The sequence below is a fragment of the Lampetra fluviatilis genome, chromosome 23 (assembly GCF_964198595.1).
Source record: "Lampetra fluviatilis chromosome 23, kcLamFluv1.1, whole genome shotgun sequence".
Classification (NCBI taxonomy): Eukaryota; Metazoa; Chordata; class Hyperoartia; order Petromyzontiformes; family Petromyzontidae; genus Lampetra; species Lampetra fluviatilis.
The window spans coordinates 220,651-248,364 of record NC_136297.1 but is presented as its reverse complement, the minus strand read 5'-3'; the positions used below and the strand labels follow the sequence as shown (position 1 = coordinate 248,364).

Sequence of the window (27,714 nt, the reverse complement as noted above, 5' to 3'; positions counted from 1 at the left end):
AGTTCCAGACATCAGGAGCAGCAGAGGAAAATGAGCGACCTCCCACCACTGAGTCAATGAAGGGTAACTCGGGGAGTGCGCAGGGAGCCTGGAAGGAAGTGAAGTGAGATGAGAGGTGTGAGGTAGGAGAGTGCGTGGAGTGAGATGAGAGGGGAGAGGTAGGAGAGTGCGTGGAGGGGAGTTGAGTGAGATGAGAGGCAGGAGAGTGTATGGAGTGACATGACAGGGGAGAGGCGGGAGAGTGAGGAGAGTGGAGTGAGAGGGGAGGGGTAGGCAAGAGTGGGTGGGTGAGGAGTGGTGGTGTTGCGGTTAGCGTGCTGCACTACGAACTTGGCGACCCGAGTTTGATTCCTGCTCACGACCAATAACAGTGGCGAATGTGTGAATCGGTACTGGGCCTCCCCTAGGGCGACTCAGCCTTAATTGAGTACCTCGTAAAAACATTGACAATACGGAGACAAAGGCGTTGTGCTGACCACTCACCCCATCGTGTGCCGTACCAGCCGTCATAGGTGCTCGCTAACAACACTTAAGGCTATAGGGGGGGGGGGGTTGTAGTGGGGGAGGGGGGTTGTAGTGGGGGGGTTTGTAGTGGGGGGGGGTTGTAGTGGGGGGGTTGTAGTGGGGGGAGGGGTTTGTAGTGGGGGGGGTTTGTAGTGGGGGGGGTTTGTAGTGGGGGGGGGGTTGTAGTGGGAGGGTTGTAGTGGGGGGGGGTTGTAGTGGGGGGAGGGGCTTGTAGTGGGGGGGGGGGTGTAGTGGGGGGAGGGGGTTGTGGTGGGGGGGGGTTGTAGTGGGGGGGTTGTAGTGGGGGGAGGGGTTTGTAGTTGGGGGGAGGGGTTTGTAGTGGGGGGGGGTTTGTAGTGGGGGGGGGTTTGTAGTGGGGGGGGGTGTAGTGGGGGGGTTGTAGTGGGGGGGGGGTTGTAGTGGGGGGAGGGGCTTGTAGTGGGGGGGGATGTAGTGGGGGGAGGGGTTTGTGGTGGGGGGGGGGTGTAGTGGAGGGGTGGGCGCGTGGGAACCCCAGGGCGACGCGCATCTGGAGACTCAGCTGATAACGAGGGGAGGTCATAAACGAGAGGTGGGGGGCAAAAACAAACAACGAGAGAGTGGAGGGGAGAGAGCGCGCAGAGTAGGCAAGAGATTGGGGAAGACTTACGGAGAGAGACGAGGATATTGTAAGAGGGGAAGGAGAGATACAAAGGCGGTCGAGAGCGAGACGTGTCGACCATGGCCCGAGAGCTCAGCTTCATGGAGGAGCTCCTGCTGCCCCGCGAGGACGAGGAAGTGGAGGCCCCCCACTTCTCGACGAGTACGCGGCACCCGGGACACGGCTAGCCGTGGGCACATGGACGTGGGTACACGTGGGTACACGGAGATGTGTACACCTGGAGACGCGTGGGCACATGGACATGGGTACTCGTGGGTACACGGACGTGGACACAGGGTATGTGGGACGATGCCACCCGTGCCATCCTCCCCACCTGCCTCCCTGCGTTGCCTCTTTTTTTGTTGCCAACAGCGGACGAGGAGACAGATCCGTCCGCGGCGGGGTCTCTGCTCCCCTTGGGCCCCCCGCTGGCGGGACCCCCACTCACCCCCACCATGGCTCGGTACGAGATGCTGCAGGTCGAACCCGAGTTCGCCTGCATGGAGGAGCCGGCCGCTTCCTGCGTGCACGCTGCACTGCCCGCGCTCACCTGGGGCAACAGGTCGGTGGGTGCGTGGGCAGAGGTGGGTGGGTGCGTGGGCAGAGGTTGATGGCCAAAGGAGACTGATGACGGTCAGGGTGATATGCTCGGTGATGGTGTTGGGTGGTGATGGGAGGTAATGTTCGATGATGTTGGTGGGTAATGCTAGGTGATGTTGATGGGTGATGTTCGGTGATGTTGGGTGATGTTAGGTGGTGTTCGGTTATCTGGTTTTGTGATGTTGGGTGATCCATCATGGAGGTTTTTGGGTTAGATCGCGTAAATATATGTGTCGTTAAAACCCACCACCACCCGACACAACCAACGAGTAAGCGTTGTCACGTAACAGAACGTGACCAGTTCGTCACTAGTACAGCACACCGGTGTGTTGGAGAGCCAAGCCACAACATTTCCAATCTGAGTACGACGTTTCGCCAGTAATTACAACTAGCTTCATAAGGCGACAGCCAGATTTGTGGAGAAGTCTGTTCGTTCCTTATATAGAGGCGTAGATGTGGTGACCACCCTTCTGTACTCTTGCACCTACAAAGGGCAGCATACTTCAATATGGATTACCGTTGGTACGGCTATTTTAATACACACAATAGACAGGAAGGACACGTTCAAAGGGCTCGCATAATGCACAATGTGTAGCGTCGGATCGCGTATGCAGAAGTAACGTCGGATCGCATATGCACATACCGCCTGTATCCACTTACCTGCCGTTCGCCGTATACACTTACCTGCAGTTACAGCCAGAGGTCGGTAGGGTGTGCTAGCGAGTACAAAGGGGATAGAGAGGGAGCCGGACCCAAGAGAGGCGGGGTTCCCCTCCCCTACCCCAGGTGGGGGGCTGGGAGGGGGCCTTCTAGGATCTTCTGGAAGGTTCCAGAAAGGGGGTGGTACCAGGGGCGGAGGGTCCCCTGGAGGTGTATAAAAGGGGCACCCCGGGCACGAAGACTGAAGAGCAGCGAGTCTAGGACCCTGGGACCTCGAGCCCGCTGCCCTTGTAAGGGCCGGGTCGAACTGGGACCAGTGGTCGGGGACCCGTACCTTGGCTTGGTCGGGTCAGATAGCATCCCCTAGGCCACTGATAGCCGGAGGGCTAAGAGCCAGGTTACCCAGTGTGAGGTCACGTTAGCCCGGAGGCTGTACCTCCCTCGATAGTGGACGTTCAGGGGAGCCTAATTACTGGCGAAACGTCGTACTCAGATTGTAAATGTTGTGGCTTGGCTCTCCAACACACCGGTGTGCTGTACCAGTGACGAATTGGCATGTTCTGCTTACTTGACAAACCTTACTATTTGGCTAGTAAGGGTTTAACGAAAAATGTATATATTTACGCGATCTAACCCAAAACACCTCTATTATAGATTAAATTGGTCGCGATGAGTATGCAAGCCTATGTGTTAAAATGTTGGGTGATGTTAGCTGGTGTTCGGTGATGTTAGTTCATGTTGGGTGATATGTGATGTTAGGTGATGTTGGGTGATGTTAGCTGGTGTTCGGTGACGTTAGTTCATGTTGGGTGATGTGTGATGTTAGGTGATGTTGGGTGATGTTAGCTGGTGTTCGGTGATGTTAGTTCATGTTGGGTGATGTGTGATGTTAGGTGATGTTGGGTGATGTTAGATGGAGTTGCGTGATGTTAAGTGTGTGTTCGGTGATGTTCTTGTGTGGTGTTGGGTGATGTTAGTTAATGTTGGGTGATGTTTAGTGATGCTAGGTTATGTGTGATGTGGTGGTAATGATGATGTTGGTTAAGATGATCGCAATGATGATGGTAATGATGATGGTGGTAATGATGATGGTGGCGGCGGCAATGGTGCTGTGGTGTACATGGTGGAAATGGTGGTGCAATAGGGAGCGGTGGTGCAGCGGTTAGCGTGCTGCGCTACGCAAGAGACCCGGCAACCCGAGTTCCATCCCAGCTCACGGCCAACATCACCGACGATTATCTGAACCGGTCCTGGTCCTCCTCCCGTAGGTCGACTCGGCCTCAACTTCGAGTGTTAAACATCGCCACTGGGGAGACGAGGCGGCCGGGCGTGGTGCTGCCCACCAGCCCCCGTCGTGTGCCACAGGGTACTTGCTGCGCGTTCACAGCACTTGACCACGAGAGTGTGTCGAAGGCTACACGGGGGATCTTTGTCTGTCTTTGGGTGCAGTGGGTTGTGTGACGGGGCCTCGCCGTGGCCCGGCGCTCTGGGGTGGTGCTCGGTTCTCATCCTGCACGCGCGCGTCGCTCAGAAGTCGTACGGGAGCGAGAAGCGGTGAGTCGCCCCACCAACCGCAGCGCCACCCATCACTACCGTAAATACACTAATAACGCGTCATGAGCACGACCACACTCCCACACATCACTACTTGTGGCTAAGTTACCCAGCAGTGCGTCTCGTCTCTCACCGCGTCTCGGAAGCACAGATGGGGTGGAACCTGGACCATGCCGAGTCAGGTGCGGCCACCGTGCAGTGTAAGACTGACTGGTTGTTGAAGGCGGCAGGGGACAGTTGCAGCAACAACAAAAACCCAATGTTGTACTGTACTATGTGGCAACGTATCTATGCTCCGATCTCCATTAGTCCTGGAAGAATCCAAGCTAACAATTAAACTTGTTTATTTTATTTTACCAGCTAAGACCCAGTGAGCTATGCTCACGTATAGCAACAGCCCAAATACTCTAAACGCGTGATGTGGATTGTAAATGTGGAGGGGAAAAACCGGAGGACTCGGAGAAAAATCCACGCGACCACGGAGAGAGAGACACGCAAACTCGAAATATCCATAATTTAGGTTTTTTTTGGGGGGGGGGGGGGGGTTAGATCGCGTAAATATAAATGTGTCGTTAAACCGCTGCCATCCGACACAGCCAATTTAATTAAGGTGTGTCACGTTAACAAAATATGGCCGATTCGTTACTAGTACAGCACTACACCAGTGTGTGTTGGAGAGTAAACCCACTAAAACATTTTACAATTCGAGTAGCGTGAAGTTTTGCCGGTAATTCCAACAACAACCATCATCATCAGGCGGACAGCCACAGAGAGTTGCGGATACATCCTCCTCCTGTGCCGTTCTTAAATAAAGGTGTCTACAGCAGGCGTTGTCAGGCTCGGGAGGTTCCTCATCCAGCAGTGGATCAATGAAAGGTGCGGTGCGTGTACAACTGAGCTCTGGTGCAGGGTCTGTCTCTGGGCTGGCCTGCTGATGAGCAACCACACCTCTCTCTCTCTCTCCGGGTCCTCCGTTTTTTCCTACACATTTAAAACCCTACGACTAGACCAGTGGTTCTTACCCTTTTACTGCAGCCTTGCAGCCATTTGGTTCTCAGTCGCTAACAGAAATGTTCAATGTTAGTAACTACACAGGGTTTGATGAAACAACGCAAGTTGTAACATCGTCAATATCAGTATCATCAACATCGTCATCAATATCATTGGCATCATTAACGTGCCCATGCTTAATTTGTGTTTTCGATGATTTACCATCTAAAATAATCTGGCCACGTCTTGCTACACCCTCTCCCCCCGCCCCCCCCCCCAGAGAGGGCATTCCGCAGCACCCCAATGGGGTGCCCTGGGGTGGCGTGCACCCCAGGGTAAGAAGAACCACTGCTCTAGATTATTTTCATTATTTAGCTACTATAAATGCCCAAATGATGGGCCACTTTGTGGAGCAGCTATCATTTGTGATGCCCAGGTCGCTTCTGAAAAATAAGTTAATGCCTTAAATAAGTTACAAAACAAGTTAATAAGTGGGCTTTGTCTGGTAGGATGGTTTAGTTTTACGTGTATGTATTTGCGTGATCTGTTTACCCTTCTTGTACTTTGCACTACCATGGTGCTTTTGTACTGTTTGTTGTTGTAACGTTCTTACCCCGTACCCCTACTGGGGACATCTGTGAAAACGAGCTTCATAGCTCATCTGATTCTTCCAGTGTCAATAAATATTCTGATTCTGTCTAGATTATGTAGATTATTTTGCTACTATACATTTCCACATGATGATGATGATGATCATAAGCCACTTGGTTGGGCTCTCATTTTTGATAGCCAGGGTCGCTTCTGAAAAAATAGCAACATAGCTCAGTGGGCCCTTACCTGGTAAAACAAAAAAAATAGTTTAGTAAGTATATATATTTTTATCGATTTGTTTACAATGCCTATATTTTGCACTCCTTTCGTGTCTGTGTAGTATTTGTCGTTTTAACGTTCCGACCACCCCCTACTGGACATCTGTAAAAAGTACGCATTGTGCGAGCGAGCAGGTTCTTCTGCCCACCACCCTGTGTCTACCTGCACGGGCCTGGCTGGAGGAGACACCAGGGGCCCGGTGAGGCCTGGGCTGCACGCGGCTCACTGGGGGCCAAAATCACCGCTTGGGAGGCTTCGCTTTGAATGGGAGCCTCTCAACCCCAGGGGGCTGAGCCCTGGAAAATAACAGCGTTTGGTTGTGATGCGGACAGTGGTTGGGGCTACACGAGCAGTGAACAGCTACTGGTGTTGTGGGCGGTGCTACATTGGCAGTGGGCGGGACTACGTGCGTAGTGGGCGGGGTTACCCGTGCAGTAGGCGGGGTTGCCCGTGCAGTAGGCAGAACTATCTGAGCAGTGGGTGGGGTTACAGGAGCAGTGGGCGGGGCTGTGTAATAGGGGGAGGGGCGTGGCAGCTCACTTCCGTGTGTCCCGGTTGAGCCTCGCAGACTTTAGAACTGTGGGACCGTGTGTGTATGTGTCTATGTGTATGTATCAGTATGCCGATGATTTGGTAATAGCTGCTCATTCAGAAGAGGAGTTGGAGACGCTGCTGCTGAGACTGGAGTGTGCCACTAAGAGGTGGGGCCTTACCATCAGCCCCACCAAAACTAAGCACCTGCCTGGGTATTTTGTACCATCGGGCACTCCACCCCCACAACTCCCAATCGGTGATGGGGCAGTTGTGGAGAGAGTAGAGAGTTTCCCATACCTGGGCAGTGTGCTCATGACCGGCTCCAGTTTATCAGCAGAGGTCTCACTCCGAATCAGTCGAGCGGCAATATCTTTTCATCGGTTGCGTAACGCTGTGTGGAAGCTACCTGGTCTGTCGCTCCGCACGAAGCTTCAGGTCTTCTCGGCCACGGTCATTCCCTCCCTTCTCTACGCTTGCGAAACGTGGACCCCCCTAGTGGAGCATCTTCGCCGGTTGGAAACATTTAGGCTGGCCTGCCTACGATCCATCCTGGGTTTAACCAGGCTGGATTGTGTGAGGAGCTCACAAGTCCTTGAAAGATCTGGGCAAAGTCCCATCAGTGAGCTCCTCCGGCAGGCAAGGCTGCGTTGGCTGGGTCATGTAGCCCGCATGCCCAGCCACCGCATGCCTAAACAGCTTCTGTTCGGCCGGATCGAGGGGGCTAAACGGGCGCGGCACGGGCTAGAGAAGAGATGGAGTGATGTGGTACAGGAGGATGTGGAGCTGAGTGGACTTGCCGATGACTGGTACCAGCGGTGTCAAGATCGGCCTCAGTGGAGGAGGCTCGTGAAGGACGCTACTGGGCAGTTGGAGGCAGTCGCCCTCCAACAACAACGGAGGGCGGAGGAGCGACGCTCACAACAACGAGCGGAGCGCCGGGTGGCTAAAGCACAGCAAGTTGGCACAGTAGGGGGCACAGGTGGTGCATCAGCCAGTCATCTCAGTCATCTCGGTCATCTCGGTCAGTCGACCCGTGGCACCTGGGTCTGCCCCGTGACCTCCTGCCAGCGGGCGTTCGACACTTCACGTGGCCTCAGGGTGCACATGGCCTGGCACAAGCGTCGTGGTGACGTCACCGCCACTTAGTGGCGAATGGCGGTTGTTGTTGTATCAGTGTGTGTGTCCTTGTGTGTGTGTCCATGTGTGTATGTGAGATGGAATCTGCCTCAGTGGCCCGTGATCACAAATCGCTCTTTAATTCCATAAAAATAGTAACTTGCAGCACAACACCTATTACCATCATTAGGGGAAAGAATGGTTATCCAATCTCCGACCCTCAGAAACAGGTTTGCAGATTTGCCGAGCATTTTTGTGAGGTCCTGGGGGAGGGGAAATCTCTCAGCATGGAAAATATCATGGGGCAAAGTAGGGATGACCCTGCTGAGGCTGTGGTGCCTCAAATATTGGAGGAAAAAGTCACTCCCTGTGAATGGCTGGCTGAGGTGCCATCTGTTGAGGAATTACTGAAGACGATCCAGTCTGAGACCAGGAAAGGCACTGAGCAGAGATGATCTCCAAAGCGAAATGCTGAGGGAGGGTGGCGTTTGTGCACATCCTGCCCTACATGACATCATAACATTCTGGACCACTAGACGGGTTCCACAGGATTGGAAGGATGCCCTGGAGGTCCCCCTCTTTAAGAAGGAGGACCGCACAGACTGTAACGACTACAGGGGCATCTCACTCCTCAGTGTGCCGGGAAAGGTCCTGGCAAGGATTAATCTTGACTTAAAGCTTTCATGACTGCAGGAAATAATATGTGCTTTTGGAGTCCTTGACCCTCTGCTCACGATCATTAAGGACCTTCATGATGGTGAGCGGGCCCGGGTAAAACTACATTTCCGGGAGTCGGAGCCATTCCCTGTACACCTTGGTGTGCGACAGGGGTCCCACATTATTTAACATCTATTTTGACTACGTAGTTCGTGAATCCTTCAATTGCTGCACCGGAGGAATTTCCATCTAGTACAGATACAATGGGAGACTCATCGATGCCCGGGTGCGGTCAAGGGATGGCTCCCTATTGGTCAAGCATGTTACGTATGTTGATGATCTGGTAACTAAGAGGTGGGGCCTTACCATCAGCCCCATCAAAACTAAGCGCCTGCCTGGGTATTTTGTACCATTGGACACTCCACCCCCACAACTCCCAATTTGTGATGGGTCAGTTGTGGAGAGAGTGGAGAGCTACCCATACCTGGGCAGTGTGCTCATGAGTGGCTCCGGTTTGACAGCCAGAGGTCTCACTCCGAATCAGTCGAGCGGCATTATCTTTTCATCGGTTGCGTAATGCTGTATGGAAGCTACCTGGTCTGTCACTCCACATGAAGCTTCAGGTCTTCTCGGCCACAGTCATGCCCTCCCTTCTTTATACTTGCGAAACGTGGCCCCCCTAATGGAACATCTTCATCGGTTAGAAACATTTAGGCTGGCCTGCCTACGATCCGTCCTGGGTTTAACCATGCTGGATTGTGTGAGGAGCTCACAAATCCTTGAAAGATCTGGACAAAGTCCCATCAAGCATGCCCAGCCACCGAATGGCTAAACAGCTTTTGTTCGGCCGGATCAAGGGGGTTAAACGGATATGGCACGGGTTAGAGAAGAGATGAAGTGATGTGGTACAGGAGGACGTGGAGCTGAGTGGACTTGCCGATGACTGGGACCGGCGGTGTCAAGATCGGCATCTGTGGAGGAGGCTCGTGAAGGACGCTACTGGGCAGTTGGAGGCAGTCGCCCTCCAACAACAACGGAGGGCGGAGGAGCGACGCTCACAACAACGAGCTGAGCGCCGGGTGGCTAAATCACAGCAAGTTGGCACAGTAGGGGGCACTGGTGGTGCATCGGCCAGTCATCTCAGTCAGTCGACCCATGGCACCTGCGTCTGCCCCATGACCTACTGCCAGCAGGCGTTCGACACTTCACGTGGCCTCAACGTGCACATAGCCTGGCACAGGCGCCGTGGTGACGTTACCGTCACTTAGTGGCGAATGGCGGCTGTATTGGTATTGTTCTGTTTGTCCATGTGTGTGTGTAGTGTGTTTGGGGGGCGCTAGTGTCGCGGTTAAAGCCTGGCAACCCGAGTTCGATTCTCGCTCACGGCCACCAACACCAGTGACGATTATCTGAACCGTCCTCCTGTAGGTCGACTCAGCCTCAAATGAGTACCTGGTGCGGCACGTAAAAACATCGCCACTGGGAAGACAAAGGCGGCCAGGCGTGGTGCTGGCCACCCACCCCCTCGTGTGCCGTGCCGGCCTCATAGAAGCTGCTGCTCGCTACTAACAGCACTTGCCCCAGCAGTCTGTTAAGGCTACGTCTTTGTGTGTTGTGCCCCCCAGATGGGGGGCCCGTGGCTGTGGTGGCCTGCATGGGGATCCTGCAGGAGGGGGGGGCAGCTGCGGGGCCGCGATGCGAGGAGGCGCAGAGAATACCGCTGCAGCAGCAGCACGCGGGGATGGTACGACAACATCGTCATCAGCATCGTCATTGGCATCATCGACATCGTCGTCATCGTAAACATCGTCATCTGCATTGTCGTCATCAACATCATCATCAGCATCGTCGTCATCAACATCGGCATCATCGTCATCAACATCGACATCATCATCGACATCGTCATCAACAACATCGTTATCGACATCGTCAGCAACAACATCGTTATCGACATCGTCATCATCAATATTGTCATCAGCAACGTCGTCATCAACATCGGCAACATCGGCATCGTCGTCATCAACAACGTCGTCACCAACATCGTCATCGGCATCGTCGTCATCAACATTGGCACAGTCGTCATCATACGCATCGTCATCACATCGTAAATATCATCAGCATCATCGTCATCAATATCATCAACATCGTCGTCATCAGGATTGTCGTCATCAACATCGTCATCAGCATAATCAACATCATCAATATTAGCATCATCAGCATCGAAATCAATATCATCAGCATCCTCAACATAATCATCAAGATTGTGAGCTTCATCAAAATCATCATCACCACCATCGCTATTATACGTGTAATGCGGGCGTAAACGGCCTCGCGGATATGACGTCACGGGGGGAGGGGTTAGGTCACGTGAGAGAGAGGGGTACGCTCTTAAGGGAGAGAACCGGAAGAGACGGGAGAAGAGTATGGGAATAGAGACAGGGTGAGGCCACGCAGGGCGGAGAGTGGAGAGTGGCGAGATCGCCACGCGGTGAGACTCGGCACCGTCGGCCAGCGGTGACCGGGCACGGGAGGAACGGGGAGCAGCGGTGGAGCTGCAGTGAGAGCCGCTGAAGGACTGCACAAGGGAACCTGCAGCGGAGCTGCATCGGAGTGGAGAAAGGCTACAGGAGCGACGGCAGCTGTCGAGCTGCCAAGCGGGGGAGGCTCTGAGCGAGGGCCGTGTGGGACAAGTTGTAAGAACCCGAATAAAGGACAACAGAGACGGACACAGTGAAAGAGTCCTTTATTACATACGCATCACCACTATCATCAAAATCAACATCACGCCCATCATCACCATCGTTATCACTGTCGTTAAAATCATCATAGCATCATCACTATCATCATCAGCATCATCATCAGCTACCACTCCTTACCCACACACAAACACCCGTATTAAGGCATGCACATGAGTGGTGGCGCAGTGGTTAGCGCATAGCGTGTCTCCCTATCTGTCTGTCAATCTGTGTCTCTCTGTATCTGTCTATCTGTGTCTATCTCTGTCTCTCTGTGTGTCTATCTGTGTATCTGTATCTCTCTGTGTCTCTCCTCTCTCTTTGTCTCTCTCTCCCTTCTCCCCGTTTGTCTCTCCACCACCGCAGAGTTTCGGCTGTGCCAAGACCCTGTTCGTGTCGGACCAGGACAAGAGGAAGCACTTCCGTCTGGAGCTCACACTGGGGTTGGTGGACGGGCAGGAGATCGGTTCCTTCCTCAGCCGAACCATCAAAGTTATCTCCAAGCCATCGAAGAAGAAGCAATCGATCAAGAACGCTGAGCGTGCGTGGCTCTGTCTGTGTGTGTGCCCTCCTGGGTCGATTCAGCCTCAAATGTGTACCTGCGTGTGGTGTGTCAACATCGCCACTGGGGCTGTGTATGGTTTGTTGGCGATGTTGATGATGATGTTGGTTGTTTGTGATGTTGGTTGATGTTGTTTATCCTGTTATTGATGATGTTTTTGTTGTTAATGATGTTTGTTGATGATGTTGGTTATTTGTTGATGATGTTTGTTGATGCTTTGTCGTTTGTTGATGATGTTTGTTGTTGATGTTGGTTGTTTGTTGTTGATGTTGGTTGTTTGTTAATGATGTTTGTTGATGCTTTGTCATTTGTTGATGATGTTTGTTGATTATGTTTGTTGTTGATGTTTGTTGATGATGTATGTTGTTTGTTGGTGATGTTTGTTGATGATGTTTGTTGTTGATGATGATTGTTGTTGATGTTTGTTGTTGATGTTGTTTGTTAATGATGTTTGTTGATGTTGGTTGTTTTTTGATGTTGTTTGTTGATGATGTTTGTTGATGCTTTGTCATTTGTTAATGTTTGTTGTTGATGTTTGTTGATGATGTTGGTTGTTTGTTGGTGATGTTTGTTGATGATGTCGATTATTTGTTGATGATGTTTGTTGTTGATGTTGGTTGTTTGTTGATGTTGTTTGTTGATGATGTTGATGTTGTTGGTGGTGGTGCCCCAGTCTGTATCCCGTCGGGGTCACGCGTGGCACTGTTCAACCGCCTGCGCTCGCAGACTGTGAGCACACGCTACCTGCACACACAGGGGGGCGGCTTCGTCGCCAGCGGGCAGCAGTGGGGCGCCTTCACCCTGCACCTGGGTGAGGGCACGGGGCACCCACGGGGGGTGCTGGACTGGTGGTGGTGATGGTGGTGGGCTGGTGGTGATGGTGGTGGTGATGTTGGTGGTGATGGTGGTGATGGTCCCGTGGTGGTGGTGATGGTGGTGAAGATGATGATGGTGTTGGTGGTGATGATGATGGTGGTGGTGGACTGGTGGTGATGGTCCCATAGTGGTGATAATGGAGGTGATGATAGTGGTGGTGATGGTGGTAAAGATGGTGGGGATGGTCCCGTGATGATGATGATGGTCCCGTAGTGATGATGATGGTGGTGATGATGATGGTAGTGATGACGGTGGTGATAGTTCCGTGGTCTTTATGATGGTGGTGATGTCGCGTGCGAGAGCAGTGGAGGATTCGAGGCCTATGCAAGTAGGCTTCTCGCTGCGTGATGGCTTCGTACGCTACGGGGCGAGTGTGCGGCTCGTGTGCCCAGAGAGTGGCCTGGCACTGCCCACCATGGTGACTCACCCTCCTCACCACCCCCCTCACCACCCTCCTCACCACCCTCCTCACCACCCTTCTCACCACCCCCCTCACCACCCTCCTCACCACCCTTCTCACCACCCTCACCCCTCTCACTCCCCTCACCACCCTCACCCCCCTCACCACCCTCCTCACCACCCTCACCCCCCTCACCACCCTCATCACCCTCACCATCCTCACCGCCCTCATCACCCTCACCACCCTCATCATCACCACCCTCACCCTAACCCCCCTCATCCTTATCATCATCATCATCCTCATCGTCACCCTCACCGTGACCCTCATCATCACCACCCTCATCGTCCTCATCGTCATCACCCTCGCTCTCATTGTCGCCCTCCTCCTGTCTCCTCATCAGCATCCTCTTCACGTCTCTCCCATCGTTATCAATCTCCTCGTTTCTCTTCCTCATCCTCGATCTCAACGTTGAGAACCCTTGGTCTGTCTTCCTCACCAGTTGCATCTCAACATTTAGAACCCCTTGCACTGCCTTTCCCCCGCCCGCCAGGTGATTCGGAAGGTGGAGAAGCAGAGTGCCCTGCTGGCCGTGGACGAGCCGGTGTCCCAGCTGCACAAGTGCGCGCTACTCGTGAAGGGCAGCGCCAGTGCCTACCTGTGCCTCTCCAACGACCGCATCGTCCTCTACCGGGTGACTCCCCACCACCCCCTCGCCCCCCCCTACCCCTCCATTGTCGCTCCCCCCCCCCCCCCTTCGTCGCCCCCCCCAATCCATAAGTTGCCCCCCCGACCCTTTCATCGTCGCCCCACCAACCCCCTTGGTCGCCGGTCGCCCCCCCCCCCCCCTGGTCGCCCCCCCACCCCTCCATCGTTCCCTCCCAATCCCCCGTGAACCCCCTCAGTCACCCCACCCCTCCATAGCCTCCCCACCTCCGTCACCACGAGGATGACCGCCGGAGTACACGTGGTGATGATTTAACAGCTCCTTGACGCGACCGTGCAAGGCGCATCGCGGCCCATTGTGGCCGAGCCTCTCTATCGCATGTAATGAGCGTGGGCGGACATTTACACATGCACTCGTGGGTCTCGCAAACTGTCGGATCTTGCGGTAACCCCGGGGCGGGGGGGTGGTCACGACACATGCCCGAGAATCTCATACACACGCACACACGTACACGCACAAAAGCACACGTCTCCCCGACGGCCCGTGAAAGAGTACGAGCGGAATGGGGACTTTCGCCTGTGGTGCGCGCCACAGGCCTCTCCGTGCGCCCGCGACCCGGCACGGGAGCTGCTGGGCGACGGAGCCTGCTGGACCATCATCGGCACGGAGCGCGTGGAGCACAGCTTCTTGCAGCCCGCTGGGGTGGCGGGGCCGGGGGGGGGCGGCCCCCCACCCCCGCAGCTGGGGCCAGTCACCCCCATCCCGAGTATCACCGGCTTAGAGGTGTGCCCCTACTTACAGAGACACGCAGCCTGTTGGGCAGGCGCTAACTCTGCCCGACGATGATAATTATTATAATCCAATCATTATTGAAGTATCAGTCAGAATAACAATAATTAAAATAACAATAATTAGAATGATAGTGCAATCATTATTGAAGTATCGTTCTGAATAACAATAATTATAATTATAATTCAATCGTGACTGCAGCAATTAATATGCTTGGGTCTTTCGGTGAAGCCACATAGATAAATTACAAAAAACTACGACATTTCGATCGCAGCACAAGCGGTCGTCTTCAGGAAAAGGGGGGTTAGCTTCCAAGGCAAACTGTTTATAAGGATTTGAAATGGGCATAGCCCAAATGTCAGCAGCCAATGATAATGTAAGTGGTGGGTAGCCAACCCGACGGTGGTTGGTTTTCCACCAATCAAAGGGCTGCCAGGTGAAAATTAGCATGTTAAAGAGATATTAACATGTTAATGGGAGATCGCAGAGCCGCATCAAGAGGTCGGCTCATGAAGTGACTGTAAAAGCACACGTTTGAAATGGGCGTAAAGCAAAACTAACATCGGAACGTGGTAGGATTGGAACATCATAGCCAATTATGACTTTAACTGGGTTCTAGACCACCCAGATTGTATGGCTTACCAAAAATCCACAAAGAAGGGACACCCCTTCATCCTATCGTCTCCACCATTGACTCACCCACCGACAAACTGGGCCGATTTATGTCTGAGACCTTACAACCATTCACTGGTAAGACCACCTCAGCTGTACTCAACTCAGCTCACTTGGTACCGTTAATTAATGACATCTCACTATCTCCAGGTGATTTGCTCATTAGTTTCGATGTGGTCTCTTTGTTTACCAAAGTTCCTGTGCTTGACACCATTGCAATCATTGAAGAATTGGTCCAACAAAGACTGAATGCTGATGTACCGGCCCTGGTGAGACACTGCCTCACCAACACTTACTTCACCTGGAATGGAACATTCTACAAACAAGTTGAAGGTACCCCAATGGGTTCTCTCTTATCTCCAGTTGTAGCCAATGGTTTAATGGAAAAATTTGAGACAGATGCCATCCAGGTATCCACTCTACGTCAGTCCTTGTGGAAGAGGTACGTAGATGACACATTCGTCATATGGCCACATGGCCGACCAGCTCTGAACCAATTTCTAAACCACATCAATTCCATACACCCAGCCATCAAATTCACTATGGAGGTGGAAAAGGATGGCAAGTTACCATTCTTGGGTGTTTTAATCGAAACGAGACCAGATGGCTCAATGGAACACTGTCTACAGGAAAGCCACCCATACGGATGCCCACCTAAAACCTGACTACCACCACCATCCATCCCAGAAGAATTCCCTCATCAAAACTCGACACCATAGAGCTTGATGTATTTCCGACCGTTATCACCTAGCCAGTGAACTGGAATACGTACACCAAGCTCTCAAGATGAATGGATATATCAGACTACATAATCCGTAAAGCTATCACCCCAACCGTTAGGAAAAAAACATCTGAGGACCCAGTCAAAACCATCACCTTACCATACATAGCAGGGGTCACCAAAAAGATCTCCAAAATCATGAGCAAACACAAGATTCAGGTTCGATTTAACACAGGACATAAAATTCGTGATCTGATCCCATCTGTGAAGGATGTGATCCCTGACATGCAATACCCCGGTGTCTACAAACTAAGCTGTGTCTGCGGCAATAGTTACATTGGGGAAACTAAGCGACATGTCTCGGCCCGTGTTCGTGAACTGATCTGAAACACGGGAGGACCACTACCTCGGCTGTGGCTGATCATTGTTTTAATGCGGTGGGCTCACACGAAATGTATTTCTCTAAGACAAAGGTACTTTGCAAGGCCACTGGCTATCAACAAAGATTCGTTCATGAAGCCATCTATATATATAGACACAGACACAATTTCAACCGAGAAGATGGGTACAAACTGAGCAATCATTGTGTAGTGAGTCTAACTGAGTCGCATACGTTATTCTTCAGAGGCAACACATTTATTGTAACACTTATGTACAAAGGGGTAACTGTCCCTTTACCAGATACAGCCTGGGGTGGTGACCACCCAGCTAACTACACTATACTTAGGAGTTACAGCTACGAGGGTTCGGACCCTCACTCGGGTCCCTGGCAACGTATTGATGCCTCCTCAGATGTAGGACGTAGAGCTTCCAGCTCGTAGAACAAAGCGACCCCGGTCCTTCTCAGGGACCCACCTTATATTCTCCCGGGCTCTGCCCTCGGCCCCGCCCACCTTCTCGAGCGTTCTAGCTTTTGCTCGATCCCCCTCGAGAGCTCTCCCTGGACACGTGATCACCCCTAGCCCCCCCACCTGGGGCCTTCTCTGTGGACACTCCAGATCACGTGTCTACGGGGTCAACCAGAGTGCCATGGCCCGGGGCAATCCTGTCCCTGGGCTGACACTCTCCCGTTCCCCCTTGTGGGAGCCCCCACCACACGCGATTCGTGGTGCCCGCGCTATCCCAGCTCTCACCAAGCCCCGCTAGGGCTGGTACTACACCCATCTACGGGGTGTACGCGATGACGGTGCATCGCACGCCGTGCTATACTAAAGCTGGCATCACACAGCAACCCACCCGGTGCTGTCCGCGACGTGAGGACATAAAATGCACGTCCCTCCCGGGCCGGCACCATACAGTGCCATCCCCGATGTCACTACAATTGGAAGGACGTTATCAACCAGTTTAAGTCATAATTGGCTATGATCCCATCCTACCACCTTCCGATGTTAGTTGTGCTTTTCACCCATTTCAAACTTGCGCTTTCACAGTCACTTCACGCGCCGACCCCTTGGTTGCAGCTCTGCGATCTACCATTAACATGCTAATCTCTCTTTAACATGCTTATTTTTACCTGGCAGCCCTTTGATTGGTGGAAAACCAACCACCGTAGGGGTGGCTAGCCACCACTTACATTATCAATGGCTGCTGACATTTGGGCTACGCCCATTTCAAACCCTTATAAACAATTTGCCTTGGAAACTAACCCCCCTTTTTCTGAAGACGACCGGTTGTGTTGCGATCAAAACGTCGTAGTTTTTTGTAATGTTTTTGTTATTTTCTTTGAACCTATCTACATGACTTTACCGAAAGACCCAAGAATATGATAATTAACTCATTATTGATGTATCATTCAGAATAGCAATAATTCACTGTGTAACAAAACATTTTTTTTGTTCCTGGCTAGTAAGTGTCATGTCCTAATTGCTTATGCCTCAAAAGTACATACAATTACCTACAAACTTTGCAATTTTTAATGAGAAAACGTGTGCATTTATGTCTTTCGTTCACGAATTTTTGTTCCTGGGTACTAATTGTTATTTTTTTTGCCTAAAAAGTATAGAAAATGGCGATTATTTCCCACAAACTTTGCTTTTATGTATTTCGTTCACGAAAGACATAAAAGCAAAGTTTGTTCACGAAAGACATAAAAGCAAAGTTTGTGGGGAATAATCGCCATTTTCTATACTTTTTAGGCATAAAAAAATAACAATTAGTACCCAGGAACAAAAATTGTGTTAAATAGTGATATATAATCAGAATAACAATAATTAGAATAATAATCCAATCATTGTTGAAGTATTATTTAGAAAAGCAATAATTAAAATAATAAATTGAAGGATAGTCGATTGATAATTCAATTGAATAAAAAATTGTTCAGAATGATAATTCAATAATGATTGCATGATTATCAGTCTCATTATATATCGTGAGAATTATGTAATTATAATTATAATGATCATTATTGGTAATGATTTAATTATTATAATTGTTATTATTCAGTACGTTCAGTGGCAGCGCAGTGGTCACAGTCGGTGCAACCTCGTGGCAAGAAAGATGCCCGTGTTCGATTCCTGACTCAGGGCGCCTCTCTCTTTGTGGAGTTTGTACGTTCTGCCCCTCGTTCTAGTGAGTGAAAGAGAATGAGTTTGCGTGTGTACTGGGGAGCGGTGGTGAAGCAGCGGTTAACGCTCCGCTATGCTACGAACCCCGTCGAATTGGAGCTCGATTCCCTCTCACGGCCAACACCGTGAGAGGGAATAGAGGTCGACTCAGCCTCAAATTCGTGCCTGGTGCGGTGTGCAAACATCGCCACTGGGGAGACAAAGGCGTGGTGTTGGCCACCCTCCCCATCGTGTCCCGTACCAGATTTCTTCGGTGCTCGCTAACGGCACTTGCTCCTACAGTTTGTTAAGGTTATGCGGGGGATCTTTGGTGTGGGGTGTGGATGTGTGGGGTGTGAGTGTGTGGGGTATGTGGGTGTGTGTGTGGGTGGGTGTGTAAACATTTAGGCTGGCCTGCCTACGATCCATCCTGGATTTAACCAGGCTGGATTGTGTGAGGAGCTCACAAATCCCTGAAAGATCTGGGAAAAGTCCCATCGGTGAGCTCCTCCGGCAGGCAAGGCTGCGTTGGCTGGGTCATGTAGCCCGCATGCCCAGCCACCGCATGCCTAAACAGCTTTTGTTCGGCCGGATCGAGGGGGCTAAACGGGCGCGGCACGGGCTAGAGAAGAGATGGAGTGATGTGGTACAGGAGGACGTGGAGCTGAGTGGACTTGCCGATGATTGGTACCAGCGGTGTCAAGATCGGCCTCTGTGGAGGAGGCTCGTGAAGGACGCTACTGGGCAGTTGGAGGCAGTCGCCCTCCAACAACAACGGAGGGCGGAGGAGCGACGCTCACAACAACGAGCGGAGCGCCGGGTGGCTAAAGTACAGCAAGTTGGTACAGTAGGGGGCACAGGTGGTGCATCAGCCAGTCATCTCGGTCATCTCGGTCAGTCGACCCGTGGCACCTGGGTCTGCCCCATGACCTCCTGCCAGCGGGCATTCGACACTTCACGTGGCCTCAAGGTGCACATGGCCTGGCACAAGCGTCGTGGTGACGTCACCGCCACTTAGTGGCGAATGGCGGTTATTGTGTATGTGTGTGGGTGTGTGGGTGCACCGCTTGACATGGGGAGTACGCGGGTGCTGTTGCGTGACAGCTGCATGGCGGGGGTGACGTGGCCACGCTGGAGCTGACCGGGGAGCACCTGGAGCCCGGCCTCAAGGTTTGGTTCGGCGCAGTGGAGGCTGAAACGCTCTACAGGTGAGGGGGCCACGACACTCCGTGGACGCCTTCACAGCAAACAAAAAGGAGCCCCGGGGTCGGTCCCCCGACTCTCGGGCGCCAGTCTGTGTTGGGGAATTGTATGTGCTCTCGTGAGTGAGAGTGTGAGAGTGTGAGTGAGTGAGAGTGTGTGGAGTCTGTGTGTTCCAGAGAGTGAGTGAGAGTGAGTGAGAGTGTGTGGAGTCTGTGTGTTTAAGTGAGGGAGTGTGAGAGTGAATGAGAGTGTGTGAGTGTGTAGAGTATGTGTGTTCTCGTGAGTGAGAGTGAATGAGAGTTTTTGAGTATGTGAATATGTGGAGTCTGTGTGTTCCAGTAAGTGAGTGTGAGAGTAAGAGTGTGTGTGTTAGTGAATGTATGTGAATGTAAGAGTGTGTGAGAGAGTGAGAGTGTGTGAGAGAGTGAGAGTGTGTGTGAGTGTGTGGAGTGGTAGTGTGATAGTGGGGAGTGGTAGAATGCTGTGCTACGAACCCAGTGACCCGAGTTCGATTCCCACTCACGGCCAATACCAGTGACGGTTATCTGAACCGGTCCTGGGCCTCCTCTAGGTCGATTCAGCCTCAAATGAGTACTGGGCAGACAAAGGGGGCCAGGCGTGACGTTGGCCACCCACCCCGTCGTCAAGCTAACAGCACTTGCCCCAACAGTCTGTGAAGACTATACGGGGGATTTTGTCTTTTTGTCTTTGAGTGTGATAGTTCTGCAATGGGTTTCCTCCGGGTTCTTCGATTTCCTGCCATAGCCAACCCCACCGACACACACACAGTGGGTACAATGTAACTGGTGCAGCTCCCAAGCTTTGGAATGCAGTCGCGTTGAGTTACAGATGCAATTCGCGACAGCCAACTTCGTGAATACCATGGGAATACCGTAATGTGATTGTAATACCGAAATTTAATTAGAATAATGAGGGAATATCGTAATGTAATTATAAAACCGAGGGAATACTATAATCGTGACTTAAAGCTTTCGTGACTGCAGGAATTCAAACTCTTTGGGTCTTTCGGTAAAGTCGCGTAGATAGAAAAATAATAATAAAATCACGACGTTTAGATCGTAACACAAGCAATCGTCTTCAGGTGAAAAAATACAGCAGGCGGACTGCTGAGTCAAGAAGAAATATAGCGAGAGAGCTGCTGCAGCCAAAGGTTATAGAGGTTTGAGATGGGTACATCCCAAGGGTAAGTGGGCGGGGCTAGAGATGGATTTGCAAGTAACTGTCAGATCGCAGAGCTAGGAATACCTCGGCTATTGTGTTGCTAGAGATGAGCATGTCAATCTGTTAATGTAACCCCACGGTTAGTGCTGAAGAAGCCATTGTATTGCTAGAGATTAGAGATTACCATGTCAATGTGAGACGCTTCCCGCAGCAGCGGCTGTGTTTATGAGAGACATTCAGCCGATTAAACATCGAGCGCCACCGCCGAATCGAGGAAAAGGGAGCAGCGGCTACGCTAGTGAGACATTTATCCTGTTAATGTAAAGACATTTAACAAGGTAATGTAACTCTGAGAGTCAGAAATAACTGCTAAACATAGGAAGGTAGGATGGAAGCATCACAGCCAGTTATGACTTTATAGTCATAACTGTTAAATGACTTTATAGTCATAACTGTTATGTGGTTATAATACCGTTATCTAATTATAATAATGAGGGAAATCGTAATGTTATTATCCCGTAAACTAATTATAATAATATGGAATACAGTGATGTGATTATAATATCGAGGGTATATCGTAATCTAATTATAATAATGAGGCAATATCGTTATGCGATTATAAAACTGAGGGAATACCATATTATAATTATAATAATGAGGGAATATCGTAATGTGTTTATAATAATGAGGGAATACCATAATATAATTACCACAACGTACATTCCAAAAAAAAGGTTTCGAATGTTGCCACCTCCCCAAAGGCCGCCGCGGGGCCTCCTGTGCGCGGTCCCCGACGTGTCGGCCCACGGCGGCGAGTGGCGCTGGGCCCTCCAGCCCACGCGGGTCCCCCTCACGCTGGGGCGCCCCGACGGCCTCCTGTACCCAACAGCCTACAGCTTCTGCTACACACCGGAGCCCGCGTGGGCCTTGCCGGCGGCTTCTTCGCTCGACGGCGGCCCTCCGCCCATGGCGGAGCCCGCCCTGGGCCACGCGTCGATGTTGCCACCATCTTTGTCCTCCTCGTTTTCGTCGTTGTTCGCCTCCTCTGGGGGGCTGGGGGTCGTGGGGGCAGCAGCAGCATCAGGAGGAGGAGATACGATCCTGAGCTCCATTCACCAGGAGTTCACGAGATGCGGACTTCATCTGCTCGCTCAGAGCTAGAGATGCAGACTTTGTCTGCTCGCTCATGCGCTGACACATTGGGCAAAACGTCTCGAACAAATTCATAAAAATCCTGAAGACAAAAAAAATGTGCAAGAAGAATATATTTTTTAAGATGTGAATTTCCCCCGAAGATGAGGCTGTAAACTTTAAAACTAGAACCCCTACACAGCCACCACGGCCACTACGGCTTAACCAAACACAAAGACCCCCCCCTGTAGCCTGTAACAGACTCTTGGGGTAAGTGCTGTTAGTGAGCACCTATGGAGGCCGGCATGGTACACGAGGGGGTGGGTGGCCAGCACCACACCCCGCCGCCTTTGTCTCCCCAGTCGCGATATTTACACACCGCACCTGGTACTTTTTCAGAATCAGAATATGTATTTCTATTGGCGGAATCCGATGAGCTACAAAGCTCTTTTTCACAGATGTCCAGTAGGGGCACGGGGTAAAAACAAACAGTACAAAAACACGATAGTAGTGCATTGTACGAGAATGGCAAACAAATCACACAAAAAGAAACAAAGAAAACTAGACCATCCACATCCTACCAGGCAAAACACATTGGGGAATTAATTGAGGCTGAGTCGACCTAGGGGAGGCCCAGGACCGGTTCAGATAATCGTCACTTGTGTTGGCCGCGAGCGGGAATCGAACTCGGGGGTCCGCGGGATCGTAGCGCAGCGCAGCACGAACCGCTACGACGCTACCAGCTCTCTGAACCACAATTCCATTCACAATCACGATGGCAGCGTTACGTGGGGGTCAGGATCTCGATGCCAATGTCAAAGTCTGCTGCTGATGCTATTGACACGACGAGAGAGGGCAGAGAGAGACTTCATGTGTTGTTGAAGTAGGTGATCTAAAACAACAACCGTGTTGAGTCTGTTGCAGAAACTGGCTCAAACTCAGGAATGGATCCCGAACGTGATCTTGGTAGCGGTGATCCAGGGTATTTGGGCCGGAAGCCGTCTCGCACGCGACGTTTACAGGGGAGGGTACAGCACAGCAAGCGGGAGGTCGTCGCGAGCCCGTGGGTTGTCATCGGGAGTCGATTGGGGTCCGTTGAAGCCGGTACACCAATGATCAGCGAGATAGGACGGAGCAGATCGATGGGGGCTCTTGAGAAGACGAGTAGGAGGCGCGATGACGTCTGCGTCTCGAACAAGGTGCTTACTTGACGACAATCATCAATAGTTATTATCGATAGTTAATCGTCATCATTGATAGTAGACCAATGATGTACGTGGGGCCGTTCGTGCGAACTGCATCCCGGAGTGCTCGGAGGGAGTTTGCAGCGCGCGCAGTTTTCGCACGGCGGTGCAGGGAGCCGCAGGCAGCGGAGAGGGAAGGCGGCCAGCCAGAATGGACGCCGCCAAGAATTTGCCCGAACTCTGTGGTCCTATATTTCGATTTAAAGCTGTGGTCCTATATTTAGATATTTGGCCAGGAATGTTTTATGCTGGTACGATGTTAAACTTACAATGGGTGGTTTATTTTTAGCAAATCTTTAGATGAGATGTATAACTTTTATTTGTTTCAAACAGTGGTTCTTCACCTGGAGTGCATGCGTCCCCTGGGGGTGCGAGTTTGCTCTTTCTGGTGGGCGTGCGAGACGTGGCCAAATTTATTTTTTAGAAGGTAAATAATCGAAAACACAAATTAAGCATCGGACACGTTAAGAAACAGACTTTGTTTCATCAAACCCTATGTGGTTTATGAACATTACATATTTTTGTTCAAAGATTGAGAACCAAAGGAGTCAATAGGCGGCGGTAAAAGGTTGAGATACCGCTGGGTTTAAAACGCATTTGCTGCTTATTCTTAGAGTGAGAAAGGGGAAGATGATACTTGGAGATACTTGGAGAGGCCGCTGCCCCCCGCATATTTTTGAACTAGAAGGAAAACCGCGTTGCCGATTAACCACCAAAAAATATGACGATCGGTTTGTATGTGTAACGGCTTAAATACTGCAGGAGACGAGTTGACGGAGGCAGCACGTATTTATTTATAACACCCTACAGAACAGTCATCTATACAGCCTAGGAACACAGCCTACGGCTACGCGAGCCTGACACCGGCTACGCTCTCAGGTCCTCCGGCTATGTCCTTCCTAGAGGATGCTATCTGACCAGACCTAGTCAGGGTACGGGTCCCAACCACTGGCTCATCAAACCCGGCCCTGATTAAGGACGTCGGGCCGTGAGTACCCAGGGTCTCACCACTGAGCCACACAGAGTCCCGACCCTGATAAGGGCAGCGGGGCTAGGGGTCCCAGGGTCCTATGTAGCTTGCTCCGTCTTCATTCTTCACTGGCTTCAACGACTCCCGAGCGCTCATGCGCATCGCCTTATATAGCCCTCTGCTCCCCGAGGGGCGGGGCTAGTGCGGACGTCGGTGTAGCCACCCATGTGCGGACCGTGATGTAGACACCGGCTACGCGATGGCTCGCTACATCCCGGTACGTACCACCTCTACACATGTGTAATGACAGGGTGACATCTGTCGGCCTGGAGTGGTAATTGCGGTTATGGGTGCGTTACGTAATGCCTTATTATAAGGGGGCGTATCTGGGGTAAAGGTGAAAGGCGGAGTCAGTCGAGAAACTCCGGGAACCGGCTCGAGGGTTCTGGAAGGGGGCGTAGCCAGAGGCCGTGCCGGGGGCAGATATAAGGAGGACCGAACCAGAGGTTCGGGGCTGCCCAGCATCATCCCTTCGTTCACCGACCACATGGCTGATCTGCTGCAAGACCCTCTTCGCTGCTGTCGCTACGCTAGTCGGACAGCTGCGTAGTTGTATGCCGGCGATGGGGCTGTGAGTATTAGGATCGCCTATGTGTAGCTGTGTTACATAATGTATCGCCCAGTGTGCTGTTCATAAATAAGAAGCCTTCTACTCGGCGTGTCTCGGAAGTCGCTCACTACACATGTATAATATAGGTTTTTCTTTTCTTGGGTTAGATTGCGTAAATATAAATGTGTCGTTAAACCCGCGACAACTAGTAACGAATTGGCGTGTTCTGTTTACCTGACAAACCTTACTAATATGACGGCTGTGTCGGTTAGTGGCGGGTTTTAACAATACATTTATATTTACGCGATCTAAACAACCCCCCCCCCTATATTATGGATGATATTGGTCGCGAAAGCCTCCTAATACGTGTTAAACTGGTTTACATGTTAATTGTCCCTCTGATTTAGAGATAATAAAAATAAATAATTTTCACTGCGTGTGTATTTAAAATGAAATTATTTGATTCGCCCATGGATTTATTAAACCCGTGATCTTATTTATCCGCTGTGTCGCACTCACTTCTTGCTCTTGCGCGCGATAGCAGCAGCAGCAGTGATGTGTTATGGTCCAGGATCTCGATTCCAATGTTGAGGTACTGCTGTTGCTGCTACCACGACGAGAGGACGTCAGCAGAGAGAGATCGTGTCGTGTCGCTGTTCCTCCTCCAATGCCGGAGCGCAGATTACCACAATGAGTTTACTCTAAGGATTCTACGTATATATATGAGACTGTGTATCTCTATGGGTTTCTATAGGTCTCTGTGTATCTTTATGAGTCTCTATAGATCCATATCATTCTCTATGCGTTGCTGTGTATCTATATGGGTCTCCATGCATCTATCAGTCGATATGGGTCCCTGTGTGTCTCTATGTGTCTCTACGTGTCTCTACGTGTCACTATGTGTCTCTATGTTCTTCCCCGAGTCTATGGGTTCTCTGTATGGTCCGTGGTGTGGCAATCCACAAGCCGGGGAGCCTCATCACCTTCGGCGCTACGGACATCAACGATGGCCCTCGCATACTCTGTAGCCGAGCACTGTGCACCAGCATGGATCAGAAGTAGTCTCCACTCAACTTGTTGATATATAACTGAACCATCATCAACATCACCACCATTGTGAACATCACGATCAACAACATCGCGTGCCATCATCGCCACGTGTCACCATCACTACCCATCACCACTGAACACCGCAACGCGGTGTTGTATCGCTGTAACCCTCAGATCGACCCCAACCACCCTGGCTGCCCGTGCTGTCACCAAATCTCTCCCCCAGCCATCCGCCCGACGCAGCAACCCTGCGGGAAGTCCCCTGCGAATCATCAGGGACAACAGTCGCCCCCTTCCCATCTGCCAGGACCTCAATAACATCCCTCGACATCGCTTGAAGTCAAGCAGCAAGCCCCCTTTTTGGACCCCATACACTTAACCTTCAGTGATGCGAGTTGAACTCCACGATGAACCTTGGGAGAGCTGAACAGAGGTCAACAGAACTCAAGAACAGACACCGCCTTTCTGTGAAAGATCCAACGCAGATGATCCCCTGCGTTTTTTTTTTATCTTCCACGACGCTGCTCACAGTCCACCCTAAACCGCATCATCCACTGCACAAACCGTGGCAGCAGTAGATAAACCTGATAATGATGATGCACACATGGGGAATTAAAAACTCTCCGGTAGTAGTGGGTGGCGACTGTGGTCATCCAGATCGAAAGACCGTGCAGCGTGGAACCACGCTAATGCTCCCGATCCACAAATACGAAGGAGACGTCACAGCGATGATGATCCACTACTCCGCTACTGCTCCTGACGCGGTTATCTGCTGGCTTGACCACCCGCATGTGAAATTGTAGTCATTGTTGGCTCTGCATCTATATGAACTGTGAAATTGTAGTCATTGTTGGCTCTGCATCTATATGAACTACAAGAAGACTATAAGGTATCTATGTGTAGTGGTGATACGCGCTGGGTGTATATGTCGTGTGCCAGCGCGTATGTACGGGTGTGTGTGTGGTGACGCGCGCTGACGGGGAGGAGCAGGCGTCAGTGCGCGGGTGGGGGTAGTGCTGCTGATTGGCTGTGTGCCGGTGACGCGCCCAGAGGGAGTGATCGGGTAGCAGCGCGGTGTGATTGGTCGGAGAGTGGAAACACGCGCTGAGCGGAACCGGATCGTGGGGATAGCGCGTGGGGATTGGGTAACGGAGGAGCGGTGCCGACGTTGAGGTCCGCATCCGCTCCGTCTCCCGGGAAGAAGGGGTATATAAGGTGATGCACAGAGGAGCAAGGGGCAGAAGTGGAACCATCTAAGAATGAAGACGAAGGTGTAGAGATAGAGCCCGGAGAGGAGAGTAATGGAGAGTAGAAGAGAGTAAGGTATAGTGTGTAGCCAGCGAGATAGAACGGTCTACACGAGCTGAGTAATGTATAGTGTGTAGCCAGCGAGATAGAAAGGTCTACACGAGCTGAGCAATGTATAGTGTGTAGCCAGCGAGATAGAAAGGTCTACACGAGCTGAGTAATGTATAGTGTGTAGCCAGCGAGATAGAACGGTCTGCACGAGCCGAGTATGCATACGGTGTAGCCAGCGAGAGAGAACGGTCTGCACGAGCCGAGTATGCATACGGTGTAGCCAGCGAGAGAGAACGGTCTGCACGAGCCGAGTATGCATACGGTGTAGCCAGCGAGAGAGAACGGTCTGCACGAGCCGAGTATGCATACGGTGTAGCCAGCGAGAGAGAGGCAAAGTCTACACGAGGCGAGAGAGGAGAGTGTAGCAGAGGCGCAGAGTCTACACGAGGCGAGAGAGGAGTGTAGCCGAGGCGCGGAGTCTACACGAGGCACAGAGAGCCGGCAGCACAGAATCCTGAGTCAAGAGAAGTGCGGTGTGAAGAAGAGAGGCCACGCGTTGTATTGTTACAAGTCAAGATTTAATAAAAGAAGTGTGTTCCCGTCAAGGAGTTTCCTGCCGTCATTTTCCAATACTTCATCTGGCGTCAGAAGTGAAACGGGCTTCCAAGTATGGAGACGAGGAAGACCCGTAGGACCCACGGGATTGACCGCGAGGAAGACCTGGACGACTCGGAGCCGCTGGGGGCGGGGGGTGAGGAAGAGGACTTGCCCACGCTGCAGGGTCCGTCGACGGCGCCGGCCGAGCGACCGGGGACAGACGCCGGGCTTCGTGAGGCGCACTCCCGACTGGCGGAGCTGCTGCTCGCCGCCGCGTCCATCTTGGCGGAGATCAGCTCGTCGGGAGGAGCGGGGACGGTGGGGGACATTTTACAAGGTCG

At 51.7% G+C, this 27,714-nt stretch overlaps 1 protein-coding gene across 1 annotated transcript; it reads left to right on the top strand.

Moving 5' to 3' along the window:
* Window positions 1-56: 56 nt before the first annotated feature.
* Window positions 57-21,633, top strand: LOC144940853 (recombining binding protein suppressor of hairless-like). The gene is given in 13 exon segments (XM_078867343.1): window positions 57-98; window positions 1,242-1,484; window positions 1,486-1,706; window positions 3,854-3,958; window positions 5,953-6,017; window positions 9,751-9,869; window positions 11,227-11,401; window positions 12,096-12,233; window positions 12,604-12,716; window positions 13,249-13,389; window positions 13,957-14,145; window positions 19,192-19,295; window positions 21,234-21,633. Coding segments are annotated over 13 exon segments (2,055 nt in total).
* Window positions 21,634-27,714: the final 6,081 nt, after the last annotated feature.